At 46.6% G+C, this 13,613-nt stretch overlaps 2 protein-coding genes across 6 annotated transcripts in view; one reads left to right on the top strand and one right to left on the bottom strand.

Moving 5' to 3' along the window:
* On the top strand, window positions 1–5,427 carry FAM150B (family with sequence similarity 150 member B; the record flags this gene model as incomplete). Its single annotated transcript, XM_006760376.2, has 5 exons — window positions 1–40; window positions 1,221–1,274; window positions 1,354–1,434; window positions 3,763–3,828; window positions 4,546–5,427. Coding segments are annotated over 4 exons (240 nt in total), but the record flags the coding sequence as incomplete, so codon positions are not given.
* ACP1 (acid phosphatase 1, soluble) overlaps window positions 1,068–13,613 on the bottom strand; it is a 16,956-nt gene continuing 4,410 nt past the window's right edge. For 2 of the 5 annotated variants that reach the window (XM_006760372.2, XM_006760371.2), the window contains exons 4-6: window positions 8,553–8,614; window positions 7,195–7,300; window positions 6,247–7,060 (exon numbers count right to left, since the gene is read on the bottom strand). In XM_006760372.2, coding sequence (XP_006760435.1) covers window positions 6,983–7,060; window positions 7,195–7,300; window positions 8,553–8,614 — 246 coding nt within the window. In that variant the 3' untranslated portion in view covers window positions 6,247–6,982. Of the gene's footprint in view, window positions 1,238–6,246; window positions 7,061–7,194; window positions 7,301–8,552; window positions 8,615–13,613 lie in introns of those variants that run through there. The other 3 variants (XR_435491.2, XR_001513300.1, XM_006760373.2) reach the window with 3 other exon arrangements.

Raw genomic sequence — 13,613 nt, 5'->3', positions numbered from 1 at the left:
GACTACGCGCTGGACCCCGAGGAGCAGCTCCAGCGCGCGGGTGAGTGAGCGGCCAGACCGGAGCTCTGTGGTTGGGAGTAGAAGGGTCTTTGGGAAAACGCGTTTTAAAAGGCAAATGCATGTCAATTGTTAAAGTAATAAGAAAATAGGGAGCCCGTGCATGATGCCTCGCGGACAACGGTCCACAGCCCACTTCCCACGCGAGGTTGTCACCTGGGCCAGTAATTTCCGTGCAGACCTTTTGGAAATGGACATATTTTCAGCAATTTTAACTGAGAGAAATGGCCCACGCCCACCCCGCGCAGAGCCCACAGTAGGCCCGGGAGGTTTCCCAGGGAAGCAGGCAGCTTTTCACGCTCCCCTGACACAATTAGGTCAAACACGAAAAGGTCAGTGCTACAGAGACTGACTCGGGTTGGGAGCAAATGAAGACTGACATGGGGGATGAGAGCCTCCTGTGTGGCGTGCTCACCCTGAAAGAAAGAGGACCCGCGCGATGAGCCCGACCAGCGCAGGACAAGCCTAGTGCAGGACAGGGGAGTGAAGGTGCTGCCTGACTGAAAGCAGCCACAGGCTGAAGCCGGGAGAATGCGTTGGAACCATGGCCAGTTACCCAATGCCCACCAGCGCTGTGGGTCAGCGTGGAAGGGGGGTTCCCCAGGATTTCTTTTATCTCAGAAACGAGGCTCATGTCCTGCTTTAGCAGATAAACCGTGCATGTACCCAGCTTTCATAACAGGTGGTTTGAAGGCATTTCATCCGTCTTCTAAATACACACCATGAACAAGCAAAATTCTATCGTCCCTTTTTGTTTGAAGGATGAGGCTTTCCTTCTAGAACTTGGAGAGGTTGTGGAGAATTGATTCCTAAGCTCTTCGAGATAAACGTGCCTGAAAGTGACTTACTCACTGGGAGCTAACTCTCAAAACCAACCAGACACGTGATTTTCTTCACTTTACACCGTGACGGTCACACCTGTCCTGTGGTAGAGACCAGGCAGGTGACACTGGAGCCCTGTGGGTCATCAATACTGTTTAGAGAAACATGATGCCATGTGTTCACATGTATCATGTACAACAGGCAGGAGGCTCAGGCCTGTTTTATTTGGTCAATTGATAGGCGATGCAGACGTACCGGTAAGTTCCTTCAGCATTCGTGTAAGATCATGTGAGATGCTTCTTTCAGGCAACACAATAACCAACTTCTTTTCCCTCCAACAGAAATTGTTCCTCGAGATCTAAGGATGAAGGACAAGTTTTTAAAGCATCTCACGGGTACGTTTCCTCCTCACCCCTCCTGTGCCCCGTCCTGGTACCCAGGAGCCTCACGCCCCTCTCTCCTTCCCCGTCCCAGGTCCTCTCTACTTCAGCCCCAAGTGCAGCAAACACTTCCACCGGCTCTACCACAACACCAGAGACTGCACCATCCCAGCATGTAAGTGACAGCTGAGCTGCTGGGAGCAGCAGGGGGAGAGTGGGGGGTGGGGGGGGCGTTCCCACGCCCTCCCAGACTGGCCTACCTCCTAATACTGTTCCCTCAGCCGTGGAGTTAGGGGCCAGGGTGACCCCCCACTGGAGGTCACTGCATTGGACAGCAGTCAGGGCCAAACTTGAAACTGGTGACATTCGCTGTGGTTAACCAAGGTTTAGAGTGGGTGTCGCTCATTCTGCTCATGGATTTCCATCTACACAGCTGTGCCAATCAAACAAACGTTAGGAATAAGTCACTAAAGTGCCTACTGTGCACTGGGTCAGAAGAGGTGATGGGCCTACTTCCCTGGACAGCGATACCCTCATCACCCGGAGGAAACTGCTGTTTCAAAACTCTGCTCTTCTGATGGCTCTGTCAGTAACTCAGAAGCCCAGGCCTGCCCTTCCCGGTGCCAAGCTGCTGAGCCGTGCTGGTATTTATCTGGGACAGCACGCATTTCATTTCCCCACAGCAGCTCCTGTGCTGTTCACAAAACAGTCACTATTAGGTAGAGTGATATCTACTAGAGCCCTAAAACCTTTTTCTTTAGAGGGAGTACAGTTTTCATTGACAGCTGGGGGAAGCAGGGCAGGAGATCACAGATACCCAGTATCTTACCAGCTGCTTTCAGGGTGACCAGGGGGCAGAGGAGACCCGCCTGTCCTGCCTTAAAAAGATAAGCCACTTTACAGGAAGTGGGAGTTTTTCCAGCTCAGGCAGCAGTTACCCTGAATAACAACAGGTGTCATTTAAGGAGCTCCTTGTCCAGGCACATTCACAAAACCCCCAGGAAGGCTGAGAGCACCCCAGGCTCCTGCAGCTGACGGGGTGACCCCAAGGCAAACAGCACACCTCACACCCCTGCCATATGGGTCTGGTACACATCACCCCTGCATGTCCTTCCTGAGACAGTCACCTGCTGTCTGGGAATGATTAACCTGCTTCCTTTGTTGTCTAAGTGTGTGCCTACGTTTATGTTAAATGCTGCCCTACAATAACAGGCCCAAAGACCCAAATTTGAAAGTGGCCTTTGGGTCATTATTTCTATCCTTCCAATTGCGGATGAGGAAAGAGGCCCCACTCAGGCTGCTTGTGCAGACCACACACTCATTGCAGACCCTGCTCCGGGGGCACCACGTGTGCCGTGTGCTACCTCCTGGGCTCGCAACTCAGCTGCAGCCACCACGGCTCCTAGTCCCCCGTAGGCAGAGGCCGTTGTCAGTCAGACCCAACCACACTCTCCCGGGTGTCGGAGGCGGGAGGCCACACACCTGTGCACTGCATAAGGGTCCCTACCTGGGTCCACTCTCAGCCCAAGGCCTGCAGCTGGACCACATCCACGCTGCTCTGGGCACTTGGGAGGTTGCGCTAAGGGGACCCGAGGCCTCTGTACTTGGTGTGTCCTGGTCCCAGAGGAGCTCCCGGAATGGGAGGGTGTCAGGTCCTACCCAGACCTGGGCAGTCTGTGCCTCAGTAAGGTCCGGGGTGGACACGCAGGTTGGAGGACCTGTGGACTGAATGGAAACGCATGCACAGGTGATGTTAGAACTGCCTGTAAAAACTGCTGCAGGTGGAGAGACCTCAGGAACTGAGGGCCCAGCCTCCGGAGACCATCCTGTCCTCTGAACCCAGATGCCTCTTCCTCTGGCTACTCAGGGCACCTTGGGGTCGGAGTTACCTGCCGGTGTGATGCACTGTCCTTGATTCATTCATTCGGTTTTCAGTTAGGAGTAGACTCTTCCACTTCTAGTGGGAGGGACTCTGTGACTTGAGCAGCCAGCTCAGTCTTTATAAACCAAGGCAGCTTTTGGGGGGGGGCACCCGAGGCTGGGATGACAGGGCAGTGGGAGGGACCAGGACTTCAGTCTGCACCCGATTTGCTGCCGGCTGCCGGCTCCGCCTGGGTCTTCATGCTGATACCTGACATGACTCACTCTCTAGAATTTTATGCAGAAGGCTCTGTGCTATGAAATCGAGGGGACTCAGCCTGCACAGGATATAAACGTTAAGTAACAGCAGCACGAGAAGCCATCTGCTAGGGAGCAAAACTGAAGTTACTCCCATGAGCCCCAGCACAGCTTCCTGGTTACATCATCACACCTCTGCCACGGGACGCTAAGTTATTACATCAACAGCTTAGGGCCCATGGCTGCAAGTGACGGGGTCCGCTGCTCCCAGGGAACTCGGGAGACTTAAGGGAGTCAAATGGTCTCAGCAGTTGTGTGGTTGTTGTAAATGCCATTCACTGGAGCTACCTGGGGACTGACGGGTCCGGGGTTTCTCTCCACTCAGACTACAAGAGGTGTGCCCGGCTGCTGACCCGGCTGGCTGTGAGCCCCGTGTGCATGGACGGGTGAGGTAAGCTCCACACAATCAACTGGCAGACCGGTGTCCCGCTGGGGACTGGAAACAGTTCATGGGGCTTCAGTAACACTCATGATTTTGCCAACGAAGCCTTACTTTAAGCTGACATAACACTCAGAGTATCAGGAAAAGGTGCCTGTACCGTCTACAGTCCCAGGCCGCCCATCAAGTACTCACGTGATGACATGGCTGGCGCACAGTATGTTTATGTGAAGCTATTTCAGCACACAAGTCAGTGCGCACAGTAGGATGCACATCTGAAGTCACACTTGCTCACTCCTTCACTCGGCACTCACTCACACCAGGCACAGGACTAACACATCCGTGCTGACTTTGTAGACCTGGAATACCTCCAAAGAAACACTACCTGGCCCAGTAACGCCGGTTTATCATCATTCCTAAAATGATGCCATGCCGACGGCTCAGGACCATGTGGAGATGAAGTACTGCTTCTTGGTAGCCTTGCAGACGTGCTCACACAGGTCCGGGCTGCTCAGTCTTGCCCAGGACGGCCCCCTGAGCTCACGGTGGTCCTCACGCCTCTACCTGGGCGGGTATGCAATCACCCGTAGCTGGGTTAGTTCCCACTTGGGGAACAGAGAATCAAGCGTGCACAGATTCCTCATGTTTACAGACGTCATGTTACATGACTTAGCGCATGGGTCTTCTGGGGCCGGTAACTGGAGAGTGACAGCCCCATGTTTGTTTCAGCAGCGAGTGACCACAAAGGAAACCACGAGAAGTGCCTTGGAGACCAACAGGGACACAGAACCTACTACCTTCACACACACGCCCCCCTGAACAAGAGAGTTATTTTTGCAGACTCCCGTGATTCCTTCAGTTCCGTATGTGGACACTGTTGGGCACCCGACAGTGAACCCGCCTTTCCTTGAGGAAGCGAGCGTGCGCTTGCCGGTCACACCCTGCAAGGACAGAAGGCACCTCACTCTCCTAATTGGGTGAAATCACAGAGTATTTCTTTAGATTTCAAATATAGACTTGAAACTATATTTTCATATAGCATATGGTATGATTTAATATTTTTGTTACTTTTACAATTAAATTCCCAGATATTATTTGGAACTGCATGAAAACAATTTTTTAAAAAGATGGCTTCAGCCATGCTTTGGAGACAGTGAAGTGTAATCGTGTGCACAGCGAGGTCAATTCACCTGCCCTTTGTGTAATAAATGTAAGATAGGATCAGCCTATTGTGTAATATGTACATACTGTAAATAAAGCAAGTAATAAAGTGTTTGTTATAATAAAAATCTTAAAAGTGACTTTTTGTCTAACACGTCCATCGCTGGGAATGCAGTGTACAAATCGATGAAGACAATACTGGCAGCATGCCAGAGACATGAAAGGCATAAACAAGCAACACGGGAAGGCTGTACGTTTTTGTCACCAACTGTTATCACAGGTAGCAGGGAACGTTTCCACGTCTGCACCTGTAGTTCCCGTGTGACGAAGCATGGAGCACTGCCCTACAGGAACCTTGACTTTCAAGCAGCTCCAGGTTTTTACAGGCACAGATCCGACTGGACCCAATTTAAAAAGACAAGTGAACCCAGTGGAGTTTCTCTTCACGAACCCTGGTCTAGGGACAACCGTGCTGTTTGAGGACCGCACCCGAGACCGACATTGAACATGAAGAACGACAGGCATTCGTTCTGAACATAAAGGAACAGGAGAGGGAAAGCTCTGCTTCCTAAGCGATTCCTGGAAGATAGGGCGGGTAAATTTTTGAAGTGCTCTTTTAATCTATATTCTCACTGGCTGGTTAATTACAGAACTTCTCCAGTCTTTACTTTTTAGTAGATCTTATCAAACTCTCAGCCTACCCTCTCAAGGGCCTGTGTGGCCCGGGAAGAGCTTTCATGGTGAGACTCTTGAGGAATCCTGTCTCCTGCCCTGGCCTCCCGTCTCCGCCTCCATGTCCCTGGTGCACGGGTGGGACAGCCACCTGCTCATCCTCCAGGCACAAGGGGGTTCAGGACGAAGCACCCAGCCTGGGACCCTCATGGCGCTGCCGACAGGAGGTCCCCAAAACCCAGGAGAAGCAGGCAGCCTTCCTCTGACTCTTACTCCTCCAGGAAGTGACCCCCAGACTCTGGCTGGGAACTGCCCTGTGACGGAGACAGAGCTAGGAGTGGGGTGAAGACGTGAACTGCCACCCATGGAACCGTGACATCCACTCGTAAGGGTCAGGCGAGGCACTCGGGTTGCAGGGGCCTCGAACTTCTTCCATAAGCAGACACAACTGTCATTTTCCTCATTGTCCTTCCTAACACTGGAGATAACTGTACATATAGCATCACAGACCATTTGAAAGGAAAAATCAAAGCACCCTTTCCAATTCTTCTTCACTTGTCAATAAAAAAGCAGGAAAACAGCAGACTTACATCTTAGTCGTATTTTAATAATTTCCCCAGTTTATTTTGAAGTCTTCTCTAACATGTAGCCATATGAGTTTTAGATTAGTTATCTGAAAGGACATAGAAGTTACCTATAAATTAAACACTGAAGAATACGTGTCACCACATCAATATTTAAGCATTCCAACTTAAAATTTTCCAACTCTTACACAGATAAAGCAGCTAACAAGTGTCCTTCTTTCTGGATATAATTATGGCTCAACTGGTACAAATAAGTCGACTCCCTTATGCTACAAGCTAGACAGAAACTAGGAAGGACTGTTATTCCATAAACCTTTCTCTTTCCTACACGGTGTGAATGAACACACTCATGCAGCTATGAGCCCCGAGGGAGGGCCCCTACCGCCCATGGAAGGGAGTGCCGGGGACAGGGTGCTCCTTCTCATGTCGTCCAGACTCGGGGAAGGAAGAGGGCAGGTGACTTACTAGGCTCACATGCTGACAGAGGGATAGGTTGTTCTACAATTTCGTCTGCAACTGGAGCCAAGTGGGGGGCCGCACTGGTGTAAGAACACTTCATGTGCCCCATAAACTGTCTGAGTCAAAGATATTTATTCTTTTGCCAAACACAACCACTGATTTCCATCTACAATTATGTTTAAGGTAAGAAACAGCAGGTGGATGCAAATACCAGCACTGGCCTGGAGCTACGGACGTGACCCTCGGCTGGGACGCGGGGCCGGGCACCAGCGGGCTCAGGGACGGACGCACTAGTGGGCCTTCTCCAGGAAGGCCCTGCAGCACCTCAGACACTGCTGGTACACGGTTTCAAAGTCGGACTCATTCCCCTAGGAGGAAAGAAAAAATAAATAAACCTGTGAAACAAAAATGCCCCGAGAACCTCAGCACGCCATTCCATGTGGCTGGACACAAAGTGGGTGGTCCTCACACTGGCCCCGTGTGGGCAGGGGCCCGTACTCACGTAATAGGGGTCTTCAATAATGAGCTGTTTCTGAGGATCGTAGCTCCCAAGTAGTTCAATTTTAGCTTTGCTGTTATTGACTTGATGACTTTTTCTAGTCAAGTCTCTGTAAAATTGAAGCGGTGACTTAGTTTCCTGACCAGTGGTCTCAGGTTAAACAGGGACATGTGCCAGGGTTTTATGAGACACCCAGCAGTGGTGGCCTCATCTGAACAGGAGGTCAGACACAAGACCCTCCGATCTCAGACAGCCGTCTGTCAGCTGCACAGCAGCACCATCTCCTGACCTTTTACACCAAACATGCCTCCACACGTCAGAGCATAGCCCTGGACTCCCCGGTGAAACACAATCCATCAGAGACCCGGCTCGGGGATTAAACAGAGACATCCGTGGATCTCGAACGGCCATGGGAACTAAGCCCCGAGGGCTGTCAGCCTCCGAGGTGCTAGGTCCCCATCAGCCTCACTGCTCACTCCTCACTCCGGGGCCTCGGCCTCACTCCTCACTCCGGGGCCTCAGCTGCACCTGAGCTGGGACAGACAATTGACACCCTCTCCGCAGCCTCATGCTGCTACAGGAGGAAAAGCTGACTTTGCTGAGCTACGTGGCAATATACCTCGCCTGAGCACAGTGCTGCCGTGGGGTGTGTTAGTGTCTTAACAGACCATTTCCCTAAAGGGACCTGGGCTCATGTGAGGCACAGGCAGGACTCTGCTTTCCCAGAGCTGAGGACCCACCCACCGGATCTGTGAACCTGGGCAAGTACCTTCAGTGCCCTATGCACGGAGTCCCCAGTAAGATGGGACAACCGCACACGGCTTTGGCACCCACAGCTGACAACACATTACATCAAGGTCAGACATTTTCATCAAATGCCATTCAGCATCAGGTGGTTGTTTTTTTAAATCAACTAAGGCAATCAACAATTTAAAGAGAGGAAGACGTTTCTTGTCAGTCTCAGTGTTTTTGTGCGAGGGGTAGTGGTGGGGAGGGGAAGTCAGATGAGAAACACAGTAAAACACCACACTGTCCAGGAGTCATTGCAGCCACAGCAAAGCCACTCCCCGCGAGCATGACAGCACACCGCTGGGAGAACCTGCCCACATGCCAGCTGCTCTCTAAGTTACAGGTGCTAACTCAACTCATCTGAGCGGTGTCTCTTTGTAAATATACCCATAAGACAGTTCTAAATTAATCTCTGAATTTCTTACTATGCTAAATAAATTAATTCTGTAAACTGTGGCCATCACTCTCTAATAAAAAATTTACGATAATATAAAAGTCACTTGGACAGCAAATTACTTGGCCTGTCACTGGAATGAGGGTTGAACAGAAATATCCTTCAGAAAGGTGATTACCTCAGATTGCTCTCATCCATACACAGCATATAATCGAATGTGACAAAATCTTCTTTAGTAACCTGAAATTACATAAGAAATCAAAAGCATAGTATTTATATTTATACCAATCAAGTCTAGAGGATACAGAGCAGTAAAAAAAAAAAGGCTATATTAGAACCTATTACTCAAAAATTAAACCTAGGGTACTTTAAAGTGAAAATAGAGTTAACCTATTTCCTAGAATTGTATTGCAAAAAAATATCCTATGTAATAAAAGGCTAATATGCAACCTGTCCCCTTGGGAGTTTGACCACCCACTATGATGTGCGCTGACCACCAGGGGGTGGCGCAGAACGATCGGCCCTGATCACCGGCCAGGCCTACGGACCCTACCCATGCACCAGGCCTCTAGTTATATTATAAAGTTCCCGAATAAACATAAAATAGTATAATATGTAGACACAGAGTTTATACTTCATCTTCAATTTCTTAGTAACAATGCAGAATTCAGTTAACATATCAAAATGTCATACACACACAAATGAAAATGAAAACACAATGATTCAAAATCTATGGGACACAGTGAAAGCAGTTGTAAGAGGGAATTCATAGCATTACTGGCCTACCTCAGAAAATAAGAAAAATATCAAATAAACAACCTAACCTCACACCTAAAGGAACTAGAAAAAGCAAACAAAGCCCAAAGTGAATAGAAGGAAGAAAATAATAAAGATCAAATTAGAAATAAAAGTAGAGACTAAAAAATAATAGAAATAAAACCAAAAGTTGGTTCTTTGAAAAGATAATCAAGATTGGCAAACCTGTGTTCAGACTCACGCAAGATTCAAAGAGAGAGGAGCCAAATAAATATAATCAGAAATGAAAGAGGAGAAGTAACAACTTACACCAAAGAAATACAAAAAAATTGTAAGAAAGTATTACAAACAACTATATGTCAACAAATTGGACAATATGGAATAAATGGATAAATTCCTAGAAACATACAATTTTCTAAGACTCAGTCAGGAAAAAACAAAATCTAAACAAATCACTAGTAACGAAATCAGAGTGGTAATCAAAAGCTCCCAGCAAACAAGAGTCTGAGACCAAATGGCTTCAAATCACCTATTCTCAAACTATCCCAAAAATTCCAAGCGCAGAGAAGGCTCTAAAAACTCATTTTACAAGGTCAGCCTTACCCTGATTCCAAAACCAGACGGAAACATTACAAAGAAAGAAAAATACAAGCCAATACCCCCACTGAACACAGACAAAAAAATCCTCAACAAAATGTTTGCAAACCGAATTCAGCAAAACATTAAAAAGATCATGCACCATGATCAAGTGGGATTTACTCCAGGGATATAAGGTTGATGCAATATTGGCAAATGAATAAATGTGATACATCATAAACAAAATAAAAGATAATATAGTCATATCAACAGATGCAGAAAAACCATTGACAAAATCTAGCACCCACTTATGATAAAAACGCTCACCAAAGTGGGAATAGAGGGAACATACCTCAACATAATGAAGGCCATATATGACAAACCCACAGCCACAATCAATTCAACAGGGAAAAAGTAAAAGCATTTCCCTTAGGATCGGGAACAAGACAACGATGTCCACTTTCACAACTCATACAACATAGTACTGCAAGTCCTAGCCATAGCGATCAGACAAGACGTAGAAATAAAAGGTATCCAAATTGGAAAGGAGGAAGTCAAATTCTCATTATTGGCAGATGACATGAGACTGTATATAGGGAGCCCTAAAGATTAACTGATAAATGAGTTCAGTAAAGTAGCAGCATACAAAATTAACATTTAGAAATTAGTTGCATTTTTACACATCAATATCAAACTACTCAAAAGACAAATTAAGAAAATCCCATTTACAACTTCATTTTATATACATACACACACACTAGAGGCCCAGTGCATGAAAATTCATGCACTGGAGGGGAGCCCTCAGCCTGGCCTGCCCCCTCTCACAGTCCAGGAGCCCTCAGGGCGGGAGGCGACCCAGCGATCAGGGGAAGGCGACACCTCATCACACCTCTGCTGCTGCCACTGCCAGCAGTGCAAGCCTCGGGCGGCCCTGGTTGCCTGAACCTCAGGCGGCCATGGGTGGCTGGGGGGCTGAGGGGACTGGGGGAGTCCAGAGGTAGGCGCGCGGGTGGGCCTGGCCTTGCCACACACCTGCTGCCCCAGTGGGGCTGAGGGGACTGGGCGCCGCCATCTTTGAGGGTGAGCAGTCAATTAGCACATGCCCTCCTTAATGGCTGTGGGTGCCGCCATCTTTGAGGGCAGGGCAGTCAATTAGCATATTCCTGCCTTATTGGCCATGGGCGCCGCCATCTTTGCGATGATGTGAGGGTCAATTAGCATATTCCCTCTTTATTGGATAGGATGTATCTAGGAATGAATTTAACCATGGAGGTAAAAGACCTGTACTTGGAAAATGAAAAGGCATTGCTGAAGAAGACAGAATAATACACCATGTTCACAGAATGGAAGAATTAACATTGTTAACATGTCTGTATTACCCAAAGCAATCTAAAGATTCAACCCCTATCAAAATACCAATGGCATTTTAAACAGAACTAGAACAAATAATCCTAGAATTAATATGGAACACAAAAGACCCCAAATAGCCACAGCAATCTTGGGAAAGAACAAAGCTGGAGGTATCACACCACCTGATTTCAAACTATCTACAAGGCCATAGTAATGAAAACAGCATGGTACAGACATATAGGTGAATGGGACGGAATTGAGAGCCCAGAAATAAACCCATGCCTATAAGGTTAGTTAATAACTGACAAAGAAGACAAGAACATACAATGGGGTAAAGACCGACTAGTCAATAAAAGGTGCTGGGAAAACGAGACAGAAACATGCAAAACAATGAAAACAGGCCACCTTCTTACAACAGGTACAAGAATAAACTCAAAATGGACTGGACTAAATGTTTTAAACACAAGATAGTTAAAACCACAAAATCCTAGAAAAAAAGAGGCAGTGAATTCTCTGATATGGGTCTTAGCAGTATTTTTTGGCTATGTCTCCCAGGGAAAAGACAACAAAAGGCAAAGTAAACACACACTACATCAAATTAAAAAGCTTTTGAGCCACAAAGGAAACCATCAACAAAACAAAAAAGCAACTACTGAATGAGAAGGTATTTGTAAATGATATATCCAATGAGAGGTTAATATCCAAAATATAGAGCGAACTCATACAGCTCAACATCAAAAAAACAAACAATCCCATAAAAAAAATCCCACGTCTGGGTGTGTATCCAACCTGGACACACTGTGATTCTGGGTGTGTGTCCAAGAGAACCGCACACACAGGTGTTCCCTGGAACACCCGCACAAAAACACCCACAGTGCAGAGCTTCACACTGGAAACCACCATGTCCAGCAAAAGCCAGACGTGAACTGCGCACAGCTGTCAGATGACAGGGCCCAGTGTGACCACGAGGCCTGCCATGGGGACGCAGTGGGGAGTCAGAGAGACAGGACCCACTTTCCGCGGTGACTTCTGGAGGAGGGGGAGCAGCGAGGCTGGTCATCCTGTAGAAACGTACTGACTCTGGGTGCTCTTGTCAGAGAAGTTTACTGAAAAGAGGAAAGAATGTCCAGTAAAGTAAACATCTCCACAGCGCTAACCGGATGCGAGCCTTCGCTTGCTCAGGAGCACTGCCTGCATCCATTACAAAGAAAAAAGCACCCTGCATGTATTCTCTTTATTAAACCCAAGCTGAAGGTACTGGGGAAATGAACCTTTTAAGAAACAGAAAACAATAGTTCTCATACAATATCATGACAATGACTAAAGAGAAAACCTACGAACATTAGCGAGATTCTAAAATTAAAGATCTGATGTGACACTGATTTGTAAAACATATTTACTAGCACTAGTTTTTAAGCTAGCACTGAAGTTTTAAAAATTTGAGGAAAAAAATTTTAAAAACAAGAAAAGCAAAAAGCAAAAACAGAGTAGGTGGGAATACTACTTCTTAAACTGGCAATTGCTGGTATTCTTAAAAAATAAAATTTCTAGCTTTGATTTTTTAAAAGCCAAAATACTTTATATATTTAAAATACTTTCTTTGTACCCACTTTTAGTATATAACAATGTACGAAAAACCATCAGATCTCAGTGAAAAATAGAAAATATGAAAGTATGACTGCTCATAATTCTGAAGAACTCCTCAAAATATGTCTACATTCTTTAAAAACACAAAAGAGAGAGTGGCAAAGCATGCAAAAGCCTGACCAGATTAGAATGGGCAAATGAGAAAAATTCACTCCTCTGTCCAATGAAAATTCCTTTTAAGAAAGGGTCAGGTCCTTAATACAGGTAATTTAAATAGTAAATTGTTAATACACTGAGTCAAATGACACAGCCAGAAACTGGAAGTTCACAGATCTGAATAAACCTCTCTAAGCTAAAAATAATGTCTAACTAATTTCTGAGGCATCATTAATGAATTAAAAGTGTTTCTAAGACAATTCTGTTTTTGTGAATTTTCTAGCTCACACCTTGATGTTTCACATCCTGATTTTTTTATTAAAACAAAGTGCTGATCAAATTCCAGCTCTACCATTTGAAGCTGGGTAACTTTAGATAAGTCGTTTGTTTTTTCTCCAGAACTCAGTTTCTTGATCTGCAAAATGGGTTTACCAACTACTCCCTTCCCTAAAGGGCAATGAAGAGGAAAAAAATTGAGATGTTCAAATTAAAACTACAGTGCGGTGTGGCAAAGCAATCTGAAAAGCTTTCCAAGATTTAGTATAACAAGGATTAAAGTTCTGATTCAAGCCCTAATACTAATTCATAGTTCTTGCATTGCCTTCCATACTTATTGAAATGTAACATATTTGACGACTGATTTTCAAAGCATTCAGCTCCTCACCCTGAAGACCTCAAAGCCCTTCTCAGGACAAGGCCTCCTGTCCTCAGAAGCTAACCTGCAGTCCTGTTGGGCCTGCGGAGCCTAACATTCCCTTAGGTTGGACACCCAAGGAAGATACAAGATTTTAGCCAGCTTTTTAAAAAATCCACT

The sequence above is a fragment of the Myotis davidii genome, unplaced genomic scaffold (genome assembly GCF_000327345.1).
Source record: "Myotis davidii unplaced genomic scaffold, ASM32734v1 scaffold1395, whole genome shotgun sequence".
Lineage (NCBI taxonomy): Eukaryota > Metazoa > Chordata > Mammalia > Chiroptera > Vespertilionidae > Myotis > Myotis davidii.
This window is presented reverse-complemented; position numbering and strand designations above follow the sequence as displayed.